Genomic DNA, 13,723 nt, shown 5'->3' on the forward strand with positions numbered 1-13,723 from the left:
CAGTCAATGTGAGGACAGAGCAATAGAATCTAGGTAAAATGAAACAGACCGAGCAAAAAGAGAAAAAAGATTAAAAACGATGCTAACAGAGAAGCACCACTGAGAAACAGAAAGAAAAATGTGTACAGATCTGGATCTGACCATGCCTGAAGCTGACCCCCTAGACTTTTCAATTACATGAACCAATAAATTCCCTCTTCTACTTATGAGTTAGGTTTTGTCACTCCCAAACAAAAGAATTCTAATATACTCCTCAATATTTAAAAGTTCTTGAGGACATTTGTGAGGCTACTGGTTTGTATCCTGTATAACATCAAAAGATAATGCACCTGGAAATGTCAACAAATATCTGTTGACTATACTGTAAAAATTCTCACTCTTTGGGATACAATAACTCACCCTCTCTTAAGCCTAAAAGTACGTGTAGGACTTATATAATATTGTAAATCAGTATACCTCAATAAAAAAAATAATGAAAATAAAAAATAAATCATTAAAAAAATTAAAGTATGTCTATGACAGCTGACATTGTACCAGTCTTCTCTACCTGGAAAGAAGAAGAAAAAGTGGTCTACCCTCACACAGAAATCTACAGAGTATCTTCCTATACAGGCTTATATCCTAGAGGAATGACTCAATAGACTCAGATTCATGAAAGAACTCATAAAAGAATGGGGACTTCCCTGGTGGTCCAGTGGTTAAGACTCTGCACTCCCAATGCAGGGGGCCCAGGTTAGATCCCTGGTCAGGGAACTAGATCCCACAAGCCAGAACTAAAGATCCCATGTGCCACAACTAAGACCCAATGCAGGCAAATTAATTAATTAATTAATTAATTTTAAAATGTCTATTTAAAAATTAAAAAATAAATAAAGTAAAGAATGCATCTTGCACAGTCTACTTTTGTTTTTGAAGTTTAAAATATCCTTCAATGAGCATTCCTTTCTGGTAAAATAAAATGATAAATAAGCTCTATATATAGTTACCAAATTTTCTGAATACTTACTAAGAGTTGTGTTTTTCATCTACAGAAATACTTTTGCAACCATCAAAAAAATCTCAATTTAAAAAAATGAGTGAACCTGCATAAATACAGTCAACTGATCTTTGACAAAGGACAAAGGCCATACAATGGAGCGAAGACAGTCTTTTCAACAAATGATACTGGAACTGGACATCTACATGCAAAAAAATGAATCCAGGTACTTCCTTGGTAGTCCAGTGGTAAGGAATCCGCCTTCCAATGCAGCGGACACGGATTTGATCCCTGGTTGAGGAACTAAGACCCCACATGCTGCAGGGCAACTAAGCCTGCATGCCGCAACTGCTGAGCTTGTGCGCCTCAACTAGAGAGAGAAAACCCACACGCCACAACTAGAGAGAAGCCCACACGCCGCAACGAAGAGCCCACATGCCACAACGAAGACCCAACGCAGCCAAAAATAAAAATTAATTAACTAATTTAAAAAATGAATCCAGACCTAAAGCCCTCGACAAAAATTAACTCAAAATAGATCACAGACCTAAAACTCCTAGAGGATAGCATAGAGGAAAACCTAGATGATCTTGAGTATGGTGATGACTTTTTAAATACATCAAAGGCATGATTCATGAAAGAAATCATTGATAAGCTGTACTTAATTAAAATTAAAACTTATGCTCTGTGAAAGAAATGTCAAGAAAATGAGAAGGCAAGCCCCAGTCCAGGAGAAAATATTTGCAAAAAATACACCTGATAAAGGACTGTTATCCAAAATATACAAAGAACTCTTAAAACTCAACACTAAGAAAACAACCAATTAAAAAATGAACCAAAGGCCTTAACAGACACCTCATCAAAGAAGATACACAGAACTTCCCTGGTGGCGCAGTGGATAAGAATCCACCTGCCAATGCAGGGTACACGGGTTTGATCCCTGGTCCAGGAAGATCCCACATGCCTCGCGTGCCACAACTACTGAGCCTGCGTGCCAGACTCCGCAACAAGAGAAGCCACCGCAAGGAGAAGCCCATGCACCACAATGAAGTGCAGCCCCCACTTGTCACAACTAGAGAAAGCCCACACGCAGCAATGAAGACCCAATGCGGCCAAAAAAATTTTTTTTAATTTAAAAAGAAAGGAAAAAAAAGATACACAGTGGCAAATAAGCACGTGAAAAGATGCTCCACATCATATGTCATCTGGGAAATGCAAATTAAAACAATAAGATACCACTACACATCTATTAGAACAGCCAAGGGCTTCCCTGGTGGCGCAGTGGTTAAGAATCCGCCTGCCAATGCAGGGGACACGGGTTCGAGCCCTGGTCCTGAAGATCCCACATGCCGCGGAGCAACTAAGCCCGTGCACCACAACTACTGAGCCTGTGCTCTAGAGCCCGTGAGCCACAACTACTGAGCCCGCGTGCCACAGCTACTGAAGCCCATGCGCCTAGGGCCTGTGCTCTGCAATGAGAAGCCACCGCAATGAGAAGCCCATACACTGCAACGAAGAGTAGCCCCTGCTCGCCTCAACTAGAGAAAAGCCCTGGCGCAGCAATGAAGATCCAACGCAGCCAAAAATAAATAAATAAATAAAAATTTTAAAAAAGAACAGCCAAAATTCAGGACACTGACCATGCCAAATGTTGGCAGGATGTGGAGCAACATGAACTCTCATTCATTGCTGGTGGAAGTGCAAATGGTGTAGCCACTTTGGAAGGTTTGGCGGTTTCCTAAAAAACTAAACATATTCTTATCGTATGATCCAGCAACCGCACTCCTTGGTATTTACCCAAAGGAGTTGAAAATGTATGTCCACACAAAAACCTGCACATAGCTGTTTATAGCAGCTTTATTCGTAATTGCCAAACCTTGGAAACAATCAAGATGTCCTTCAGTAGGTGAATGTATAAATAAACTGTAGTATATCCAGACAATGTAATATTTTTCAGTGCTAAAAAGAAATAGCTATCAAGCCATGAAAAGACATGCAGGAACCTTAACTGCATATTACTAAGTGAAAGAAGCCAATCTGAGAAGGCTATACATTGTATGATTCCACCTATAGGACATTCTGGAAAAGGTAAAACTATGGAGACAGTAAAAAGATCAACGGTTGCCAGGAGTTTGGGGGGAAGGGTGGATCAGAGGATGTCAGGGCAGTGAAAATACTCTGTATGAACCATAATGGTGGAATACATGTCATTATACATTTATCCAAACCCATAAAACATGGCACACTTAGGGAGTGAACCCTAAGACAAACTACGGACTTTGGGTGATTATGATGCGTCCACGTAGGTTCATCAGTTTTCACAAACGTATAGCCCTGTTGGGGGATGCTGATAATGGGGGAGACTATGCAAGCATGGGAGCAGGGAACTTACAGGAAATCTCTGGACCTTCCTCTTAATTTTGCTGTGAACCTAAAACTGCTCTAAAGAAAATAAAGTCTTAAAAAAAAAAAGAGTGAATATTTTGTTTGATAAGTTAAGCCAGGAATAAACATTTTACATAAAGTCCTCAATGTAATTAAGAGAGTTTTGAATTTAAGATATATGGAAGATAGCATATGTACTGTGTATATCTAATGGACGTTTCGAAAGAATAAACTGGGAAGGAGGCAATATTCAAATGATTAAGGGTGAAAATTTTCCAGAAATGCTGAAAGACATGAATCCTCGGATTTTAGAAGCCAAGCTATCCCAATTACGATGAATTTAAAGAAAATTCCTCAGACACATTGTGATGAAATTGCCAAACGTTAAAGACAGCGAGATCTTTAAAACACCCAGGAAAAGAAAAGATTACTTACAAAGGAAAAATAGCAGACTTGTCAACAGTGGCAAAAAAAAGTCAAAAGAACGTAGACTCAAACATCTGCAAAGAATATTATACCCTGCTGAATTATTATTTAATAACTGGGGTAAAATAAAGCCATTTAAAAAAACAAAAAAAAGTTTTAGTATACTTTTTCTAAGTTGATAATAGATTGAAATAGCAAAAGTCATCCCTGGAAAACCAGTATCATGGTCTAGGTTTCAGTATTATGAACTCTATCATCCATTCGTTCCATAAATTAACTTATACGGCACCTGCCAAATGATCAGCAGAGATTATGTTTCAAGTACAACAGCAACTCACAATGAAAATGGCAACAAGCTCACCACCTTCAAACAGAAGCGTATCCAGTGCTGGATTCTCAATTCTATTTTGTCTTTCACTTGCAATGACACCTTGTAAAAGTCACTTTACCCTTCTGGGACTCAATTTCTTCATCTATAACTAAGGCATTTAAAAGTGACTCCAATATTTGGAGGCAGAAGTCCACCTGGAGAATTTTATAATCCCCAGACTCTAATACACTCCTAGGCCATCTGAATCACAATTTGGGGGCTCTGAAATCCTATGATTCTATTCACTCTGGCTTATAAACAAATATGTAAACACTTTTTAAAATCTACAAATATTGGTAAGCCAGTTAACTCATTTCAACCCATTCATTCAACTCATTTATTAAATCAACAAATACGGACTATGAGTGCTTGCTATGTGCCAGGCAGCCCGTCAGGCAGTCCAGATTCAGAAGTGAACCAACCAACCAAAAAACCTGTCCTCAGGGAGCTCACAATGTACTGGAGCACATACAAAAAGCAACACAACTTAAATAACATATATCATATGTTCAATAATGATAAATGCTAAGAGGAAGAAAAAGTAAAGCAAAGAAAAATAGCAAATGTCTAGGAAGGGGCGGGTTTTGCATTTTAGTAATGTGGTCAGGGAAGGTTTCACGGAGAAGAGAACTTTCAGTGAACAATGAAAGGGAATAAGAGAGCTAGCTCAGGCTCTGGGGAAAGGCACTCTAATTCTAGGCAGAGGGAAGAGCAAGTACAGACTGGGAGTGGACCTGGCATGTGTAAGAACAGTGAGGAGGCCAACGGGCCAACAGAGTGGACAAGGGAGAGAGCAGCAGGAGTGAGGTGGGAGAAATAACGGGTGTTAAAGACAGGAGGCTGGTCAGATAGATCCTAGTAATAACTTTGATCAAGCGAAAGAACCATACTCATCCACTGCTTTATTAATGTATACTTAGGTTATCTGCAGTTCTGTGCCATTAAAACAATACCACAGTGCCCAATCTGGTACATCTCACCAGGTACACATTTGCAAGAATGCTTGTGGGGTACACACCCTTGGAATCAATCACGGCATACACACATCGTAGTGCTCTCCAAGTGGGCTGTGACAAATTCACACCCCACTGGTTTATTGAGAGTTCCTGTTAATAAACACACTACTGATACTCAGGACTATCGATCTCTATCTTTTGCTCATCTGAAGGACTCGACATCACATTGTTTTTCACTTGTGGGTGTACATGTGGGTCTGCTTGGAGGCTATTAGGCTCTCTCTATTAGGTTTCTATCTCTTTACAGTTTTAATTACTAGGAAACAGAATATACCTTTTTCTATCGCCCATTCAGGTTTCCTCATCTCTGAAATGCTTGTTTATTTCATTGGCCTGTTTTCTACTGGGTTTCTTATTTATCTTTGTTCTTTGCATATTCTGAATATAAATCCTATCAGTTATATATGTTCTATATATGACAAACTATCTCCTCCCAAATTATTTCCTTCATGGTGTCCTGACATACAAAAATTTTTAAGTTTGAGATAGTCGAATTCATCAGTTTTTTCCTTCACTGACCTGTGCATGTACGTTATTTAAGAAATCCTTTCCCAGCTCAAGGCTATAAAGCTAGTCTCCTACAGCTCCTTCTGGGTTTTAAGTCTCATTTTCCACAGCCAGGTCCTTAATCCATCCAGAACTTGTGGATGCTGTTACCTCAACCCTAAGGGATGCTCATGGCCCCTAGGGACTGCTGTCTTCCTCAGACACATGTGGCCCTTACTGCTGGGCTGCATCTCCTCTCTGATCATGGAAATGAAGATTCCCCTGCCACATTCCTGAGCTCTGCCTAATTTTATCCAGCATTTTTACATACAGATTTACATTCTGTAAACAGATTTTTCACAAAGTTGTACGGCACTATTTGTCCAACGTAAATAAGAAAGAAACCTACCTTTGTCCAGTTGTTCTTCAGAATAATAGCTCTCTTTCCATCACCAAGTGCATTTCTAAAAAAAAAAAAAAAAAAAAAAGAATATTCAAACTAAAGGCATTATATATTGTATATCTATTTAGACTATAATTTTCCATATATAATCTAGTTTTTAATTTTTTTAATCCACATAATATATGTCCATTATAGGAAATTTGGAAAATACAGAAAAGTAAAACAAAGGGAAAATGTCACCCAGAGTCACAATCACAATTACCCAGAAACAGCTACTTTTAATATTCCAGAGTACTTCCTGCACACAACTATTTACATCTTACCTATGCCTAACTTCTTGTTATTCTTTGTACGGTTTTTTTTGGTACTATTTTTGCAAGTCAGCAAGACTTCTGATCTCGGAAAATAAAACTTCCAGATCTTTCACACAACACATCGGCTAAGCTATAGTGGACAGAGCATGAAAGTTGGGATATGAAATGGGGATTAAGTCCAACTCCATCACTAATTCTCACTGGGGCTGTTAAGTTATTAACCTCTCTGGGGCCACTTTCTCCTCCGTAAAATGAGGCTAATAACTGTGTTCTTCCTGTTTTCAGATACTATGCTAAAGCACAGTGCTTTGTAAACTGTCAAGTACTAAGGTCTAACACCTAGTCTCAGTTTCCTGGCTTCCTTACATTCAATGACCTCCTCCTCTACCCCAGCTCAGCCACCCACCACTGCCCTCCCAGGGAACTTTATCACCACTCAAAACTGTTCAAAGCCCAAAATCACTAATTCAGGCATCCCACTCTTTCCCCCATAACCTAGCTCCTTCTATCTTACTTGTCCAACTATTCCTACTATCTCCTCAGGGTGCCCAACGCATTGACTTACCCACTTTCTCTTTTTTTTTTTTAACTTCCTTATTTATCTAGCTTAAGATGCGTTGGTTCATCATTGCATATTCCCATGCATACAACTTCTTTATACTTCTTTGTCCCTATGTTTACATCTTGCTCTATGGCAAAACCCAACACTGGATCAACCCTGCTTCCTGCTTTCTCCATGACTACATCTAGGGAGCCAAGTACTGCGGGAGAAAATTACACAGCAGAGCACACAGGTAGCACTACTACGCAGGATTCCAACAACCCAAAAGGGCCTTCAACACTGTTAACCAATTATTTCAGACCAAATCATTCTCTAACTTTGTAAAATGGTCCTTTCAAACCTTACGTCCTTTCCTCAAACTTCCAACTCCCCTTTCTCTCAGCAGATGAGCTCTGCTTCTATTTCAATGAGTAAACTGGAGACATCAAAGAGAACTCTCTCAACTTTCTACAACCAAACTTAAAGACAAACCCACATCTGGCCCTGCCTTTTCTCTTTCACAATAAGTGTCTTCTTCTGGGCTTCCTTGGTGGTGCAGTGGTTGAGAGTCCGCCTGCCGATGCAGGGGACACGGGTTTGTGCCCCGGTCCGGGAAGATCCCACATGCCACAGAGCGGCTGGGCCCGTGAGCCATGGCCGCTGAGCCTGCGCGTCCGGAGCCTGTGCTCCACAACGGGAGAGGCCACGGCAGTGAGAGGCCCACGTACCACAAAAAAAAAAAAGTCTTCTTCCTTATACGGGCAATTTCTCCACTTGTGCCATATAACTATCCATCCTTACAATATCAATTATCCCTTCTCTCACCTGTAAAATTACCCATTCCTTCTCAAGAATCTACCCCATCAATTTTTTTTATTGTGGTGAAATGTACATAACATACAATTTACCATTTGAACCATTTCAAGTGTAAAGTTCAGTGGCATTAAGTACATTCACACTGTTGTGCAACTTCCTATCAACTTTTAATATGCTCAGATCTCTCTCATCTTTAAAAAGCAAATAAAAAAAATAAATCTTAAACCCTAAGCAAACACTGTTGGTAATCTACCCAGCAGCTATCCCCTTCCTCTACCTGATTACTAGACTTCCTTCGTGAGGCTCTACTTCACTACTACAAGATTTAGAGATAATTCCTTATTAGTTTAAACCAATCATGGCAATCCTACTCTCCTTTCCATTGACAGGTTTAGGGGTAGTCATGTGACCCAGACCTGAAGTGACTTATCACTCTTAAAAAGAGATTACAAAAAAATAAATAAAAGATTACAAAGAAGAACAAAACTAGGTAACTTACCCTATCAGATAGCAATACCTACTAAAAGGCCAAATATACTTTTCTTTTAATAAAAAATAAAAAGCTCTCTAAAGATAGATGATCTAACAAACAGAATAGGATATAGAAATCAGAAACAGATCCTTACACAGTCACCTGATCTATATGACAAAGATGACACTGCAGTGCATGGAGAAAACATACTCTTAAAAAATGGGGCTGGGTCGGCTGAAGGGGGTCTCTTCGGTACCCCTACAACTAGTGCAGAGCCTGCTATGTAGAAATGCTCACTGGTTATACATTCAAAGAATGAGTGAATGGATGAATGAATAAATGTGTCCTCCACATCTACATGCCTGAGGCAGAGCAGAGGCAGCAGCACAAAGAGGGTGGGGGGCTGCGAGCAAGTGGAGAAGCTAAAAGGGCTTCCTCCTCCCCCTCCCCCTCCCCCTCCTCCATCCATCCACCCATTTCTTGTGCATCTACTACATGCCAGGCACTGTGTTATGGACACAATGTGGACAAGCTGGACACGGCCCTGCCCTCTTGGGACTGACATTCTAATGGGGAGACAAGACAATATGGGAACAAATAACTAAGTGATTTCTAAGCCACATGAAGACTACTGAGGTGGAGAGAGTGAATTTTCAGTAAGAAGGGTCAGGGCAGGCTTCTAGAAGGAGGTGATATTTGTGCTGAAACTCAAATAAAGGGAGGGAGGGAGCCCTGTGATACCAGGGAAGAGCGTCCCAGGTAGAAGGGACAGACAGTGCACAGGGTCTGGGGCCGAAAGCGGGGCAAGCAAGCAGAGGGGAGGGGGTGACAGCAGAGGCCACAGAGGTAAAGAGAGGAGGGCGTAGGGATGGGAAGGGTTCCTGGGTTGGGGGCCTGAGGACCTGAGAGGGCTGGAGGCGAGGGCAGAGGCCTGTCGGTCTCCAAGGGCAATGCTGACGGATTCGGGGCAGCAAAGAGAAATAAGGCTGTCTCATCAGAGCTGGCTTTGGAAGCCTCAGGGCCAGAGGCAGTACTGGGGGAGAGGACCAGACCCAGGGGAGGGGGCTCCAGAAAAGCAGCCCAAGAAGCAACGGATGGGCAGGTTTAAAGAGGTGGGTTCACTGTGGTGGGAGCTCAGAGTAGGGGATCCTGGGAAGCAGAATTAGCTGCAGGCAACGCCAGGATTGCAGAGAGGTGAGAAGCGGACTGATCCCCACTCACAGGCTCTCCGAGGAGCCTGGTGTGGGAGTCGGGGTGTGGGGAGGGCCCTATTCTGGCGTGGTCCCTCAGAGGCAGGGCTGCAGTGGGAGCCCTGCTCGCTTGCCCTGGGACAGCAGCCCCACCAAGGCTGGCCCTGGCGTGGGGGACGGTCTTGGGCCCAAGAAAAAGAAGGAAAAAAAAATGGGGCTGGGTCAACTGGACATTCATATGAACCTTGAACCCTACCTCATACAAAATACAAAAACCAACTCCAAATGAACAATAGATTTAAATACCAAAGTTAAAAAATCAAGCTTTTAGAAGAACAAAGAACATTTTGTACAGTAGGCAAAGATTATAATCAGAACACAGAAAGTGCTTACCACAAAGGAAAAAATTGATAAATTGTACTATATTAAAATTACTACTTCCACTTGCGAAAAGAAAACATAAAGAGCAAAAAGGCAAGCCACAGAGTGTCAGAAGGTATTTGTAATACGTATATTTGACCAATGACTCATATCCAGAATTTTTTTTAAAAAACCTCCTACTAATGAATAAGACATTCAACCCAAAAGAAAAAAAAAATAGCAAAAGACTGAAGATTCAAACAGGCACTTCACAAAAGAGAATATCTGAACGGTCAATAAGCATGTGAAAAATGTTCAACTTAAATCTCCTAGATCAACTTAAGGAAATGCAAATTAAAATCACAGCACTGTATCACTACACATCCAGCAGAATGTCAAAATGAAATGACACAAAATAAGAAGTGTTAGTGAGGATGTGGAACTAAAACTCTCATATGCTGCTGGCAGGAGTGTAAAACGATACAACCACGGGTGTGCTTATGTTCAGTGTGCTACAGCTGAACATAAGCACACCCTCCTGTCCCAGCAGTGCCACTCCTTCATTATATACTTAACAGAAATGAAGACATGTGTTCACAATGACATTTATCTAAGTCAAGTACTAGAAACTACCCAAATGCCCATCGACACGAGAATGGATAAAATGTGGTATATTCATGCAATAGATGAACACTTTACAACTACATGCAACAATATGGATCTCAAACACAACGCTGAAACCCAGACATAAAAGAGCACATACCACATGATTCTGTTTATATTGCACAAAAGCAGGCAAAACTAACCTATGGTGTCAGAAGTCAGGACAGGAGTTATCCTGGGGGGAGGGAGTGGGTAGTGACAGAAGGAGGAACAGGGGTGACTTCTGGGTTACTGGGGTTGTGATCTGGGTGCTAGTTACGGTCGTTTGTTTTCTGAAAATTCAACCTATACACTTATGAACTATACATTTCTCAGTGTATGTACTAAGGTTTTAGTTTTGAAGATTACAACAGTCATCCTTCTGCTGGAGGCTGTAACGTCCAGTGTGGTATCTGAATTACAGTAGCCATCCCGCCATCCTGAGGGGGCAGCTTGAGGTCCAAGTCATACAGTGGGGCTGGAAAAAAAAAAAAACCTAGGTCTTTGATGACATAAACACACAACCTTAGAATCACCTTCTTCTGGAACTCCTGAATAAGGTAAGTTTTCTTCACCATTTAAACCAGCTGAATAAGAGACTTCTGCTATTTGCAGCCAAAAAACATCTTAATGCAATGGCAAACCTCTTCTGTTCCTCACTGCCTCTCTCCCAGAACACCTTTAACGGCTACCTATGCTAGCTGGCTCCATTTCCTCACCCTCATTTCTCAACCCACTCCAGCCCAGCGTCTGTTCCAAGCTTCCCACTGACTGCTCTCCCTATGGTAAAAGAGATCCATAGAACTAAATCCAAATTCCAAATGGCTTCTCAGCAACAGGCAGTGCTGGCTACTCTTTCACTTGCTTCCATGATCCCACACTTACTTTCCTCCTACCTCTCTGGCCACCTCGTAAAAGTCTCCTGTGCAGGTTCATCCTTCTCTAACTGGCCACTGTTAGTGTGCCTCAAAGCTCGGTCCTACTTCCTCTTCTAATCTTGACCCTGCCCTCTCTAGACTAGCGGGTCTCAAACCTGGCTGCACATTTGTACTACCTGGGGGGCTTCTAAAAGCCCAGTGCCCACTTAATTCAATCAGAACTTGGACTGTAGCCTACAAAACCCTCCTTGGTCTAGCCCCTCCTTCTCTGTATTCAGACACACTAGTAATTCCATGAACACAACATGCTGTGCTCGCTTCGGCAGAACATAAACCAAAATTGGACTGCAACGTGCTCCTTCCCACACTGCTGGTCCACTGTCTAGAACACAGGGACTATGTCTGTTTTTGCTCATTTCTAACATACCAGTGTTTAATGTTATTTATTATAATAAACAATACTATAATACCTATAATATATAATATTATATTGCTATTATAATTATAATCACATTTTAAGTATATTTATTAATATATAAATGTATATTAACATTTTCGTATTTACTAGCATTTGACCACATTCGTCTATGAAAGCAGAGTGGGCGGAGTAAATTACGTCATGTTACTGCTCATCCAAGTCACTGTAGCCCAGGGTCCAAACACTCTGGAGGGCAGGCCTGACTTTAGCAGCAGCAATACCCTGCACAATACATCTATGAAAACAGGAAAACCCCAGAGATGCAACCGAGTAGTAAGTGTACTGGACAGAGGGTAAGAAACAGACCTCTAGCACAGATGCTCCAATTTATTACATGTTACATGGGAAAGTGTATTTCTCCAGTCCCCACCCCTATCTAGTTCCTCACATACAATATGTTACATTTTGCCCTAAATTATGTTATGAAAAAACACTTATTTCCCCCTCCTCTAGCTTCCATGTGGATTTGCTAGATTAATCACTAGTGAGCTCTCTCCTCTCCTAAACCTAACTTTTCCCCGAGGGAATAATAACTTATCTAATGGTGGGGGAGAGGCATCAATCATATGGGGCTTAGCCTCTTCTTTTTCTTTCTTTGGGACCTTATCTTAAACAGCAACATAACACCAGATTCCCTTCTCCTCCAAGCTTAAAGTTCACGAGGGCCCCTGTTACCTGGTTCTGTCTGTGACATGGGTAAACTAATAATAAGTCACTTGGCTATCAGACTTAAGGCCCGGTTCTCCAACAACTGTATTAGTAATGGAGGCGAGACTGCATCACCAATTGTCTTCTGCTTCCATCTCTTAGGTAATTCTGGACTTGGGAGGGGAAGGAGATGCCATTAACTGACTCTCTCAAACCACAACATACAAGTATGTAAGAACTTTGAATACCACAAAAGAATTACTTCTCCCCCTACTGTAAATCATCACTTTCAGGGCCTGACCAGACCACAAAGAAGTAACAATATTACTCCCCAAGGTTCTCCATCTTACAATGAAACAACAAAAGCAGGATTCAGATATAATGTCAGTTACTGTCAAATATGCAGTGACTATTAACCATTGACTGAATAAACACATACATTTTAAATCAAAAGTTAGTGTCTGGAATTAAAATTACATATGCTCTTTCATCCAAGTAAAATATATTTTTATCAGGAATTTATCCTGCATATATATATATACTTGCATCTGAGTATAGAATGTAAGTAAAAGGATATTCCTATATATAATTTTTAAAACTGGAAATAAGCTATATTCTAATACAAACTATTTCAATGAGTAAAATACTATGCAGCCATGAATAAAAACTAGGGTAGATCTCTATATTCACCGATATGCAACAACTCCAAGATTTAAACATTAAAAGCATCAAGACGTACAACAGGGTGTATAATATGCTCTTACCCATGTTAAAAAAAAAAAAAAGGACATATACTTTAGACTGAACAAGCAAAATGCCTTATTCTGATTTATAAAAGCAACTTCATTTGGTTCAATGTAATAAGTGCTAGTATAGTCATGAAATATCAGTATCATGGAAATACACAAGGATCTAAAAGAAAGGAATTAGGGCAGGGGTCTCAGCTGGGCAAGAGTTTTCAGCTTATCCTTTAGTACTCAACTTTTTATGATGTGCATTTGTTACTGCTTTTTAAAAAGGGGATGCACCCCAAAGAAGACTGAAAAAATAACTCTTTCCTTCAAAAGGAAATTCAGCGGGCTTCCCTGGTGGCGCAGTGGTTGAGAGTCTGCCTGCCGATGCAGGGGACGCGGGTTTGTGCCCTGGTCTGGGAAGATCCCACATGCCGCGGAGCGGCTGGGCCCATGAGCCATGGCCACTGAGCCTGCGCGTCCGGAGCCTGTGCTCCGCAACGGGAGAGGCCACAACAGTGAGAGGCCCGCGTACCGCAAAAAAAAAAAAAAAGCAAATTCAGCAGCTTTTAAGCAAAATAAAGAGACAGC

At 41.0% G+C, this 13,723-nt stretch overlaps 1 protein-coding gene and 1 non-coding gene across 10 annotated transcripts in view; one reads left to right on the forward strand and one right to left on the reverse strand.

Moving 5' to 3' along the window:
* The window catches only part of TTC3 (tetratricopeptide repeat domain 3), a 140,687-nt gene that overhangs the window by 101,815 nt on the left and 25,149 nt on the right, over positions 1 to 13,723 (reverse strand). For all 9 annotated transcript variants that reach the window (XM_089910266.1, XM_022553010.2, XM_089910264.1 and 6 more), the window contains one exon: positions 6,069 to 6,123. In XM_089910266.1, the coding sequence (XP_089766392.1) occupies positions 6,069 to 6,123 (55 nt within the window). The remainder of the gene's footprint in view (positions 1 to 6,068; positions 6,124 to 13,723) is intronic.
* On the forward strand, positions 681 to 753 carry TRNAG-CCC (transfer RNA glycine (anticodon CCC)). Its single transcript has one exon. It is a non-coding gene; the product is annotated as a tRNA-Gly (tRNA).

The sequence above is a fragment of the Delphinapterus leucas genome, chromosome 4 (assembly GCF_059928025.1).
Source record: "Delphinapterus leucas isolate spDelLeu-1000000601 "Yukka" chromosome 4, BTC_Dleu_Yukka2, whole genome shotgun sequence".
In the NCBI taxonomy this organism is placed as follows: Eukaryota; Metazoa; Chordata; class Mammalia; order Artiodactyla; family Monodontidae; genus Delphinapterus; species Delphinapterus leucas.